The sequence below is a fragment of the Rhea pennata genome, chromosome 15, assembly GCF_028389875.1.
Source record: "Rhea pennata isolate bPtePen1 chromosome 15, bPtePen1.pri, whole genome shotgun sequence".
In the NCBI taxonomy this organism is placed as follows: domain Eukaryota; kingdom Metazoa; phylum Chordata; class Aves; order Rheiformes; family Rheidae; genus Rhea; species Rhea pennata.
In genome coordinates this window covers 520,236-532,910 of record NC_084677.1, presented here as the reverse complement: position 1 = coordinate 532,910, position 12,675 = coordinate 520,236, and the positions used below count along the sequence as shown (strand labels likewise).

Genomic DNA, 12,675 nt, shown 5'->3' with positions numbered 1-12,675 from the left:
GCGCCCGCAGAACGGACGGGCCGCGGGAGGCCGGCTTTGCCCTGGGACACGCTGGGAGTTGTAGTCGGGCGAGTGGGACTACAGCTCCCGGCGTACCGCGCGCGGGGCGGGGCAGGGCAGAGGCGAGGAGGGCGGTGGCGGCGTCATGCTGCGAGTGGCGGCGGCGGAGCGCAACAAGGACCCGATCCTGGCGGTGCTGCGGCATTACGCGGCGCCCGGCGCCGTGCGGGTGCTGGAGGTGGCCGCCGGCTCGGGCTTGCACGCCGCGCACTGCGCCCGCGCCCTGCCTCACGCCCTCTGGCAGCCCTCCGATGTGGACCCGCAGGCCCTGCAGAGGTAAGCGGCTGCGGGAGCGCAGCTCCTCCCGGCCGCCCTCCCTGGCTTCGCCTCTTTCCAGGCTGCCCCGTAACCTCAGCAGAGCTCACCTGCCTTCTCTGTTTCAAAATAAACTTCTCCGTTTAAAAATAATCTCTTGGGCTGTAACACAGGCTCAGACCTGGGAGCAGTGGCGTTTGGGGGCTGTGGTTCTCTCCCTGCTTCACTTTTTAGCCACTTTGGGAACATAAATCCAACGGTAAATCCCACCGTTGCCACAGGTTGGTTTCTTTCTCTGCAGGAGAGCTTTTGCAGAGCCCAGGAAAGAAACTGTCTTTGCAAATGCTTCCTGGGGCAGCATCTTGGCAGATCTGCTTGGGAGCCCTCAGCCAGGACTGCCCTTGTGCCTGTGCTGGGGACAGGTGTCAGCTTCAAAGCCAGCCCAAGCCCGGCGACTGTTTGTCGCAAAGCATCTTAGGGCTGTTGGAAATGCTCACCCAGGTCCTTCAAGTGCCCAATTGAAATGCAGGACCTGTCACAAGCGGAGTTACAAGTTGCCCATTCCCTGGCTTGGGCAGCTGCCGTGGGAGATCTCTCTGCTGTGGCTGTCACTGAGCACTTCCGCAGCATGTCCGCCCTTCCCCTTGCCCCCGGTATCCAGCTGCTGCAGCGGGATTTGGCATTTCCCAGCCTGTGCTGGAATGCCCAGAGATGTGCGTGCTGCATCCTAGCAGAACACAAAGAACGGCTCCGCACGGCCTCCGTCTCTCAGTTTGTGGTGTGCTCCTGCCTCGCTGGGCTGCGAGCAGGAAATCGGTTTGTGGGATTTGCAGATGTATGGACCGACCCCCCCTGCAGCTGGGATTCGTGGGCGTTTGGCAGAAACACAGGCAGCTAGCTGGGAAGAGAGCACAGCTAAACATCCCTCAGACCCAGCTTTGCCCCCGTGCACTGTCCTCCTCCTTGAAGTGCAGTGATTAAACTGGGATTTTTAGGTCTTGAGCTCTCTCAGTTCATTGAATATCAGTGTCTCAGCCAGGACTGAGCTTATATCCTGTCCCTAGCAGCAGCATTCAGGACTTATTTCCCTTTTAAAGGGGTCTCATCAAACTCCCACAGAGTAAAGCTGACTGAACCTAGCAAGCTGAAGACCCATCTCTGGCCATGTCTCTGTGTTTAGGACTGACTTTCAGAGCCAGGACCCAGGGTATGTGTTGCTTTTGGGCATAGAGCCAGAGGATGCGGGAGTGGAGGGAGGCCATCCCACAATCTGGGACCAGTCTCTGGGCTGGTCTTTAATTTGGGCTTCTAGCAGAAACTGTTTTCACTGAGTGTGTATTGTGTGTCCTGGAAGACAAGTAATGCTTATCTGCTGTATGCCAAGCGCTGAGTTGCTTCTGTTTCTTAATACATTTTGGAAAAGGAGCTTTTCTCTGAGGCTTTGGAAAGTCAAACCTCGTGGGCTCTGTGTGTGGGAGCCCTGTTGTGCTTGGTGCTGAACAAGATGGCCAGAGAGTGCCAGGTGCTGCTCCAAACTGAGGCAAGGTGGGGAACTCCGTGTTTCCAAAACAGCTCTCTGCTTTTGACTTTGAATGCAAGGCTTATTTGACTGCCCAGTTAGTCTCCCCCTCAGTAATCCCTGAATTGTATGGCCTGTTGAAAGGCAAAGATCTCAGAGATATGAGTGTCCAAAGATGGTTATATGAAATGTGTTATGCGGAGACCCAAGCTAATGCCACCACAAGCAGCTGTGTTGCAAGCTCAGCCTTGTTATTAGACATCTGAGGTGCCATGTGGGAGAAGCTGCTGGCAGGCAGGTTTCGGGTTTCCATGCATTGGGGTGTCAGCACTGCACTGTTGGGCTTATGCTTGGGTTCTGCCTGCAGCATCGCTGCCTACAGAGAAGCCATGCAGGTGCACAACATGATGCCACCCATCTACCTGGATGCCTCGCAGAGCTGGGAGACATGGGGTGGCACCCAGCCTGGCACGCTGGACCTCGTCATCAACATCAACATGATGCACGTCTCAGAGCTGCGGTGCACGGAGGTAAGCAGAGCCCTGGGGCTGCCCAATGTCTCGCTGCCTTGCTGGCCCCCAGCTGCTGTGCCACCAGGCTCATGGCACATGCCCAGCTGCCCCTTGGAGCTTGGAGGCCCTCCCGGAGCAGGTTTCAAACCAGCCTGACTGGAGGGACTCTGGTACTTCCCCATGCATGTTTGTTAAGGCTCAGGGCAATGACTGCAGTGTTCTGGGCCAGCTCAAAATCAGATCCCACCACATCCCATGTCCAAAGAGTCTCTGTCCTCATTGGAACACATCTGTCCTGGCTGGGCTGACAAAAGAAACTGAGGCAGGAAGACTGGTATAATCTGTCTGTGGTCTTGGCTCCCTGCCTCAGGCCTTACCTCAAACATGTGCAAATCCATGGGCCATGGTGGATGGTTAGCCCTTGGGCTGGTTCCCCATCAGCTGTGCCTCCATCTGGGGAGAGGAGAATTACAGTCCAGAGCTGAGAACTGGTCAGGGCCAGGGAAGGAGGGAGATGCCCCAGTGCCATATTACCTTGGGACGAGGCTGGACTTGGCTCATATTCTCAGAATCTATTGCAGAGATAGATCAGCTTTCATCCTCTGCTTAATTTCTTGAGAAGTTCCTGTCCCCTGGTCTGCACTACCCAGGGCTGAGGAGAGGGAGGCCTGGTAGGATGTTTCTGCCTCTCTCTTTCCCTAGGGCCTGTTCAAGGGAGCGGGAGTGTTGCTGAAGCATGGAGGTGTGCTGTTCACCTATGGGGTAAGTGCTGGTCCTGCTGGTGGCTTGGCACTGCTCAGTGGAGCCCTCTTACTAGCACTCTGCGCCTATTGCTGGCAGCACTCTGCTGGGAGAAGGAGCCAGTCTAGGGATGTTGGAACTTGGCACTGCTTCTGTTCCTGTGGCAGAGAAGGGAGGGCAGTGCTGGGCGTGGCTTGTGCTGGGGTAGGGGGTGTTGGGGGTGGGAAGGCAGGGAGCTGTTGTTTCAGCCTACAGCTCTGGCTTTGTTTCTCCTCAGCCATATGCCATTGGTGGGCAAATCAGCCCTCAGAGCAACGTGGACTTTGATTGCAGTCTGAGGCAGAGGTAGGAGAGGGGAGCAAGGTCTGGGTTGGGGGGTTGTGGGCCCAAATGATCTGCCCTGGGGCGTGCAGCGGGCATTGTCTGGCCCATCTTGCCAATGCTGAGCACCGCGCGCAGTCGTGGGGACAGGGAGCACCCTGCCCCTTGCCCCTGATGCTCAGCCTCAGATAGCAACCAAGCACGTTCTCCCAAGAAAAGGCCTAAACCAGAGGCTGGAAACAGCTCCCCAACATCTAGGGGGCATCCAGTCCCCTGGGTGAGGGCACTGTTTTGGAGAGAGCCTGGAGGCGAGGTCTGCTCCCTGGCAAGGTGTCATGTCTGTCTGTCTGACACATGGTTCTCTTCTTGGCAGGAATCCGGCCTGGGGCCTTCGGGACACAGATGTGTTGCAGCAGCTGGCTGAAGCCAATGGGATGTGTCTGGAGAGGATGGTAAGTGCCCCTGGGCTCTGTGGGGCAGGGGGCAGTATTTCTCTTTGTGTGGTCCCCCTCAATCTGACCCTGAGCTTTGTGCTTCCAGGTGGACATGCCTGCGAACAACAAGTGTCTTATTTTCCGCAAGATGTAACCTGCCGTCCCTCTGCCTTCTGCTTCTCTGTGACTGTAGCATCTCATGGTCTCTGAGTGGGAGCTTTCGTATCTCTGGGCCACCCTCCCAGCAAGGCTGTTCCTGCATCCCCATCTTTGATGCTTTCTTGATGGTTCAAACCACCCACACCCCATTCTTCTGGTGCCAGGCTGAGGCTTTACTGGCAGCCAGGAGCTGGACAGTAGCAGCAAAGGGACAGTGCCACAGTCACCCTGGCACCAGGCTGGACCTGGCTGGTATTCTCAGGGTCCATCTTCTGTTCCTCCCTGCAGAGTGGCGGAGACCAGCTCTGGCAGGGGTTAAGGGTTCAGCCAAACAGCTTGCAGACAAGATGGGGCTTCTCTCAGGGGCCTTAGGTGTGTATGGGGCTGATGGAGGGCTGGTGGACTTGAGGTCCCCTCTCTGTCCCTGTCTCAGAGTGTTCCCTCCTGCGAACCATGGTCCCGGGGTGGGGGAGTTGGAGGGAGAGATGAAGAGAAGGGGAATAGGACTCCTCCTGCCCTATCTTTCCTGGAGAAACAGGTTTGTTCACTCTAGCCTTTGCCATTCCCTGCTTCCATCTCCAGCTACAGATTTGCTTTTGCATCCCCTTTGCAAGGAAAGTGTGCCCTTTTATGGGCCACAAAAGCCACCACTGCTGCCATGGAGGCCTCTTAACATGGGCAGCTGAGCCTAGGGAACAGCGCACAGTCTGGTGCTAGGGCAACCTTTGTTTTGGTGCCTCAGTTTCCCTCTCTATGCAAAAGAGAGAAGCCACATGTATCTGGGAAAGCACTTTACCAGAGGCGTAGGGAATTTCATCCTGTTTCTAACACTGTGGAAGTTTGCCAGACTCTGGCTTGAGGTCTAGCTGCAGACCAGTTTCTCCAGGCCTGGCTGCTGCAAATTGCCCCCTTCCACCTGGAGCCAATTACTAGAAGGGCACTTTCCTCCATCTCCCATTTTGCCAGCACTGAAGCTTCGGGGGCTCTTGAGCACTCTTGTCCTAAGTCCTCACACCCAGTGCATTACGTCTCGTGTGGTGTTACAACATTGAAGGGAAGTGGAAAGCTTGCTCCGGGAGAGCCTAGGTTATATTATACTGGGCTTGGAGGCTTTGGTGCTGTGAGAAGGTTGGGAGGGCTGGAAGACCTCCCACCCTTCTACAACCTAACCCAGTCTTTTATTGATAGTGTCTGGGCTGGAAGGGTACACAGAGGGGGCACACAGACAGATAAATTACAAGGAAGATAAGGCTGGACCAGAGCTCAGTACAGGAGGGGGAATTACAAAATGATAATAATTACTAAATAAAAACACTGGTCTGTGGGATCTGCCAGACTGCGCCCCCCTCTTGAGGTCAGTCTGTGGCACTGCATGTGGCTGGCCAGAGAGGCTGCCTGGGGTGACCCTGCTGCCCCCTGCCCTCCCCTAATCCTGGAACCTGTTCAGGAGATCACAGGTTTTCTTCTCAATCAACTCGTAGATTTTTTTCACACGTTTGTCATTGGCTGCTCGGACATAGCTGCTGGGGTCCAGCATGGCCATACCATCATGCACCTCACCCATGATGATGAGTGGGCCATCATCTGTGGTCATGTTGGGGCAAGGGCAGTTCCAGTCCATGTCAGTCAAGGTCACTTCCAGGTACTTGATGTTGAAGAACTTGAGGCCCATCTTCTCATCCTTGAGGACATCTTCGAGGGCAAAGCGGGCGATGCCAGAGTCCTGGTCCTCAATGATTTCCATGAGCCGTCCTACGATAGCAAAGTCACTACGGCACAAACTCAGCACCATCTTGTTCTTCAGGCGGCAGGTCTTGCACTGCAGGTTCTTAGGGAAGGGGCAGACATCCTCACAGGTCTCCTTGCTGTCAAAGTTGTTGTTGTTGCCTTCACAACCACCATAGACAAAGGAGTGGCACTGCTTCATGAGATGGTTGTAGGCCCAGCGGGCCTCCCAGTTCTTACAGGGGCCTTGCACCATGGGCAGGAGGCAGGTGTGAACGGCATTGCTCACACAGGCCGACCGGCATTCCTCATACGTCTCGAAGTGGTTCAGGTTGGCCCCGCAGCCACCATAGTGGAAGGTGAGGCATGAGCCTTTCTTCGCATCAAAATGCCAGCGTACCTCGTGGGCTTCGCAGTCCCGCCTGTCGGGCTCCTTGAGGCACTCAGTGTTGGGGAAGGGCTGGGTGTTGCCCACCCTTGGCTCCCCACTGCTGGACTCCCGTTTGATGACAGAGAGAGGGAAATCAGCCCGGAGAAGCCCAGCAGAATTCCTTGCAGTGCAGGTGTAGATGCCAGAGTCCTCGTACTGGGCGTTGTAGATAACCAGCTGCCCAATGTTGGTGATTACCACATTTCCATACATTTGATCTGGCCTCATGATGAAGTTCTCCTCATGGTCGCTCTGCTTCTCCCATGTGATGTCAGGCCGGGGCCGCCCACTGACGTCGCAGTGGAAGCTGACTGTGCCGCCCATGTAGACAGACTGGTGAAACGGGTTGTTGTAGAGGGCAGGGGGAATGGGCACCTCAGGGCCAGCCCCAGGTGTGGGGCGAGCTGTGGTCTCCTGGGGAACAGGGCTGGTATTGGGCCAGGTGAAAATGTACTTGCATGGCACCATCGTGAGGCTGATTCCCCGGATGCAGGCCTCGGCATCCATGTAGCATTTGTTGTAGTAGGTGAGACCGTCTGAGGCACAGGTGAAATTGGGCTCCTTCTCACACCGGTCTTTGCACTTGCAGATGGGCTGCCCATCCCAGATGTCACAATCTGAGCCCTGCTGGGTACACACAAAGCTCTCACATGAGGCTTCTTGAGCTAGCTCCAGGGGGGAGAGACTTCCATCAGCAAAGCGAGCTGCCACACAGCTCCGCAGCCCACAGACGTTGGTGCAGCACTTCTCAAACCCCTCGCAGTCCTGGGGCAGGGAGAAGGGGGACACACAATAGCAGGGTTACAGCTGCTCTACCACAACCATTAGCAACTGCTTCCACCCTTTACCAGAACACAGCTGCATCAGGAATGGATCCTGGAAGCACAGCTCACAGCTATGCTTTGCTACAGCTTTAGGACCCACACACTGCAAGGAGGATGCAGTGTCTGAGGTTTGCCCTGAGTTAAGAGCTTGCCATTTAGGCAGAAGCTGCATGAAGCTTTGGAAACTGCCAGCTTTTTGCATTTCCTAGGTACCTCACAGTGTATGAGAGGGAAAAGAGTTCTCTTTTTCTGCCTCCTCCCCTCTCCCTGCACAGTCCCTGGCCTCACTTAGCTGTACGTAAGGGTTGGACCTTCCAAGAGAGGCTGCGCTAGCCCTATTTTGAGCTTGGCCAGGTTTGGGGATTGAACACAATCCTTTACTGAGCATCACCCCTTGAGGCTGGTTATGAGTGAATTGCGAGAGCCTGGCGCAAAGATGTCCCAGTCTTCTGCTGGAGATGGCCTTTTAGATTACCCTAGGTTCAGTGCAAGCACAGCTGAGGCCAGACTGCTGGAACCATGAATACTTTAGGGAAGGACTTGGGGGGGGGGGGATATCATTCCAGTGAGTGTGGCAGTGCTGGGTGGAAAAGCAGCACTGTCTACTGCTTCACCACTGGTGGGCTGTCCTTGAAGGCAGGCTTGGCTCAGCGAGTCAGCATGCTTTCCACTGCCTGGGGGGAAGCAGAGCTTGGTGCAGAGATGAGTGGCCAAGGAGTAACTTTCCTGCTTTAGTGAGAGCTGTCGGGGCAGAGAGGTGACCCTCTTCCTTGCCTGTGGGCTGTGGGTGGCCCAGAGCTTGGGCTCTCTGCAGATGGCCAGCCTGGCCCACATGGTGGTTCTGTGCCAGTTCCACTGTCCCCATAGGCAGTGGGCTCCTACCTATGGGGACAGATGAAGGGGGCTGTCCGAGGGTAGAAACTACTGCTGTGATTGAGGAGGTTTCTGTCCCAACACACTCCTTCCCCTTGGGGAGGACCTGTCTGCTGGGAGTGCCCTTGGGGGGTGGAGCTGCACAGATGGGGTGTCCTGGCCATAGGAAGCCTTTGCCTGGGCTTTGTTCTCCAGGCAGTGGTTAGATGACCGGGGGTGAGGGAGGAAATTATTTCTTTGCCTGCTGCAGGGATTGTTAGCAGCCCCAGGGCACAGGCAAAGGCGAAAAATCACAGCAGTGAAGTTGCATGTGGGATTAGATCCACCGCCCCCCCCCCCACCAGCCACCAGCCCCATCTTGGGGCATGGCGGGGGGGGGGGGGGCATGGGGAGCTGAGCACCAGGTCCTGCAGAACTACCCTGGGATGTGCTAGAGTTGAGTGTGTGTATGCGGGGGGGGAGGGGAGGGGGGGGGTGTCACACCGCACGCCGCGTGCTCAAGCTCACTTGCAGAGCCGACAAGCCTTGGTCCTCTCTGCAAACCTCAGCTCCTCGTTTGCCTCACTGTCGGTGACACCCGCAGCGCCCCACTCACCTGGTCCGCATGGCACTCCCGCTCGCAGGTGCTCTGCGCGTCCACCCACAGGTTGGGGTTGAGCTGGTTGGGGCACACTCCCAGGTGCCGCATCCTGAGCGGCTGCAGATTCAGCCCGCCCGCCACGGCGGCCAGCAAAGGCAAGAAGAGCACGATGAGCATCAGGGCTGCCCCACTGTCAAGCTGCAGCCTGCTTGGTTGCTGCTTTAATCTCAGGCTGCTGAAACTCGTGAAAGGCATCTGGCTGCCCTGTGGCACTGGCTGCCCCGCTCCCTGCTTGGCAGAGCCTTGAGTAGCTCACAAAACAAATATAACATGCAGGACGGAGGTGGGGAAGGAAGGGGGGGGGAAACAGGCAGGTGGGGGGACAAAGAGGAGAAGGAGATGAGGTCCAAACCTCCGTGAGCTAGCACAGCCAGTTTATGCTGTATCTGCAGAGATGATGCCCAGCACCTCCATCCATTGCTGCTGCTGAGCTTGGCAGGCAGAAGCTCTCAGAGAGCTTGAAACACCATCGTGGAGCAGTGCTGTCCTCAGAGAGGTCCCCAGGCATGTGCCTCCAGGTTGGCGGGTGACATGAACAGTTCATCCACGTCTGTCCCTCCACCCCAACCACGTTCCTCCAGGTGCTGCTGGAAAGAGTCAGTGCATCCTGAGCACCCCACACTCTAGCCTGCTGGTCTGAGCACCCAGCTTGGTAGTGAGCTGGGTGCGACCATGCACGGCACTCCTTGGCTTGTGGTAGGCACCACCGCCACGCGCCCAGCGGGAGTGAGCGGGCAGTGGCGCAGGGCCGGGCTGGTGCACGTCTGGGGCAGGGGGTTGGAAGAGGAGGACGGGAAGGTTGTAATCTGAATCCCCTCCCTTCTCACTGATGTTTCTGGGTATTTGGAATGGAAAAGGCGCTGACCTCAGCCTCTAACCCTGTCTGAGTTGATCGACTGGGCAAACACAGGGGGAAGATCAAAGGCAGAATGCAGAAAGTCTCCAAAGGGAGGGAGAGAGAGAAAGGAGGGGGAAAAAAATGCCTGGCCCATGGAGCTGAATTCCTTCAGGATGAGAAAACAGCCAGAGCCTGTTGTCCCCTTGAAGCAGGCTCGGCTGGCCAGGCCTGGTGGCCGTGAGGGAGGCTCAGCCCTCAAGCTTGCCCATCTCGGCTCCTTTGGGGTTCACAGAGCTTCGGTTTAATTGCCTGGCCCTAGGGCCGCGCTGAAGGCTGCAGGCTCTGCGGGGTGGGATGCCAGGGCTCCCGGGGGCAAGGCTGCCCTCGGCCCTACAAGCCTGCCTTCTCCTCTTGGCAACAGCCTTGCAAAGAGCCTGCTGCTTTCACAGCCCCGCAGCAGAGGCAGTGCCGTGGCCCAGAGCCAGGTGCCCAGGAGTCCTCACACCCTCCAGCCGAGGGATGTCCCCACAAGCTGCTCACCAGTTGCTTGGGAAGGGCACGCCGGGAAGCAAAATGTCCTTGGTACCTCTCTGCACCTCAGCCGGAGGCCAGGTCCTGTATCTATCATCAGCCCACAGGGGGCTTCTACGGCCGCTCCAGCACAGGCCCCCACTGCCTGGCAGCTTGCTGGCTCCAGCACCGCAGCAAAGTGGATATCCAGCACCCACAGATGGTCCTGATGCAGCCTTGAGCCAGCACTCAGCCCTCCCTCCCACTCTGGTGCTACATGATGATAATTTACAACCAGGCTTTTTAAACTCTCCGCTCTTATGAGCTGAAGAGCTTCTGGAAAGCAATGCCTGGCTGTGCCAGGCCCAAGCCAGGCTGCTCCAGCACACCATGGCCTGGGATTCAATCACCACTCTGCCTTGCGATGTACCTCCTGGAGCCAGCCCTAAGCTGGCAGGAGACAGCCCACACTCCCTGGGCAGATTTTCCTAATCCCCAGTGGAGACTGACCTGCATCAGGCACTTTTTACAGCACTTCTGAGCAGCCTGCAGAGCTTTAACTCTTCCAGCACTGGCGTGACCCAAGCAGTTTCATCTTTCTATTGGCCTCAGCTCAAAGGTGGGTTTTGGGGCTCTTAGAAAAATATCAAATTACTCAAAGGCAGTTTTGTTTGGGATGGGAGCAAATTCAGCTGCACCCCGCTTTCCCCCACCACTATTTACCCAGCATTTCGCCGGAGGCAGTGAGCCTGCCAGATGATACCTGCCAGCTGGGACTCTGCTCCCAGGGGAGCAGAGGAGCTGGAAACCTTGGAGGGCATCTTGGAGCTATCAAGCTGCCTTCTGCAGAGCAGAGTTCAGGGTGTGGGAGCAGGAGAAACCGGAGAAGCCTTTTCTTGCCCTTGTGGGCATAGCTGCTCCAGCCCGCAGTGAGACACAGCATGCCCAATGTGCAGGAGCTGGCTCCTTGCTGCGAAGGGTTTAGCAGGAGCTGCTGGCTGCTTTTCGCTGCTAATGCCCCATTGGCAGGGCCCACGCACTGCTAGCAGAACTGCCCATGCAGTGGCCAGGGGAAGCCCAGCTCTGCCTCGGCCCTGGTGGTTTCAGTGGGCGGACAGGAGGCTTGGTGAGGTCCCCTGCACACTGCCCCGGTGCACTGGCCTCTTCTCAGCTGACACAGTGTTGGGAGCATGCTTGCATGGGCTGCGCTGCTCTTCCTGGCTCAGCAGCCGGCCGAGGGTTGAGGCAGGGTGACGAAAAGCAAAGCTCCCCATTTCCCTGCTGCTTGCATGCCTCCCCCTCTGAGCAGCTCCCCTTGCAGGTACCAAAGGCCACGTGCAGCTGTGACGGGGCAGAAGGACCATACCTTCCTGCTGTCCCAGCGCCTCCTTGCACCAGCCGTACTGCTTCGCCTGTCGGCCCAGGCTGCCCCCAGCACTGCCAAAGGGGGCTGAACATGGCTGAGGAAGGCAAATGAGGCCACTGCTGCACCACAGTAGCCCACGCCAGGAGCTCCTGGGGACATCTGGCCATCCTTTATCTGACCTGGGCAGACTCAAGGATCCTGCTCTTCCAGGAGAGCACAATGCTCTGGAATTCCTCAGATGGTCCCTGCCAGCAGCAAGGTCATGCATGGAAAGCCCTGGACCTCAAACCAACCTCCCTCCTGAAAAGACAGAGCGTTACAGGAATCACAGCAGATGCAATCACAGGATCACATGGGTCTTGCACACCGAGGACTGGACTTATGAGCGGTCTGTGAACCCACTGTGGCTTTTGGCCATGCTCAGGGTGACTCAGAGTTTTTCAGGGAGTGCTGCTGGAGGTCTGAAGGGAAGGGTACACCTCCTCATGAGCAGAAGGGGAAAGCAGAGCAAAAAATCTGCCTTCTGCCTCCAGCTTCTACCAGCATGCCTTAACCCCACTCTGGCCAAAGGTGCTTCTCCCCTGCTACCCAGCATCTGAGCCTTGCAGCACCCTTGATTCATTTGCAGGCACCTTGGGGTGAGGTGCAGCCACTCCTGCAGGCAACGCCACCACTCTTCCTCTCCTCGCCGGTAAGAGCGAGTCCCCCCTCTTGCTGGCCAGGCCTGTGACAGGAGGGTCAACACCAGCCCAGCTGGTAGGCTGTATCACGAGGCATCCTATCAGCCTCATGGGCCCTCTGCCCTCCCATGACACCACTGTGCCCACGGGAGCTCCTGCCCAGACAATGGAGCAAGGAGGCCCCAGTCCCTGCAGCTACAAACACACTCATGGAAATGTCCCACAGCTGCTTTAGCTGCTGACTCACACAGCCCCTCACCAAATTCTTGGTTGGCATCTTTCATACAGCCTAAACTCTTGTTCCCGAGTGTCTTCACAAGATAATTAAGCACTCCATCAGGGAGAGCAGACAGATTCTGCCTCATTAATGAGAGGATGAGTAGAGTCTACACATGTGGGTACAGAATCACAACAATCTTTTCAGATGGCTGGAGCTCAAGTTTGGACCAGACCCCACCCCAGTGGCTCCTCTCCTGAACCAAGGATGCACCCTGTGAGAGGTGGCCACAACTGAGCCTGAGATGTCCCATCTCCATGGCACCAAGATCAAGAGCGGTGAGGCCAAGATAAAGGCCTGTGAGGGACCTTTGTTTCTGCATATGCAAGGCTGGCTCTGGAGGGGGCACCAAATGCTATGCAGTTATTTCCTCTCATTTTTGACAGCAACGTGCTTGCTGACCTCTGCAGGGATCTTTTGACCCAGGGGACAGGAGCTCACTCCACTGCCATGGGTTTGCCTTGGCAGCTTCGTCCACCACCTTCTTGCATGAAGCCAAGCCACTGAGGTT

At 56.8% G+C, this 12,675-nt stretch overlaps 2 protein-coding genes across 2 annotated transcripts; one reads left to right on the top strand and one right to left on the bottom strand.

The window, feature by feature from the left end:
- Nucleotides 1-127: 127 nt before the first annotated feature.
- On the top strand, nt 128-5,328 carry METTL26 (methyltransferase like 26). The gene is made up of 6 exons (XM_062588082.1): nt 128-336; nt 2,202-2,364; nt 3,049-3,108; nt 3,365-3,432; nt 3,782-3,860; nt 3,949-5,328. The coding sequence occupies exons 1-6, from the start codon at nt 146-148 to the stop codon at nt 3,994-3,996; spliced, it is 609 nt and encodes a 202-aa protein (XP_062444066.1). The 5' UTR covers nt 128-145; the 3' UTR covers nt 3,997-5,328.
- Nucleotides 5,329-5,427: 99 nt separating this feature from the next.
- Nucleotides 5,428-8,688, bottom strand: WFIKKN1 (WAP, follistatin/kazal, immunoglobulin, kunitz and netrin domain containing 1). The gene is made up of 2 exons (XM_062588574.1): nt 8,449-8,688; nt 5,428-6,921 (listed from the first exon to the last, which is right to left on the bottom strand). The coding sequence occupies exons 1-2, from the start codon at nt 8,686-8,688 to the stop codon at nt 5,428-5,430; spliced, it is 1,734 nt and encodes a 577-aa protein (XP_062444558.1).
- Nucleotides 8,689-12,675: the final 3,987 nt, after the last annotated feature.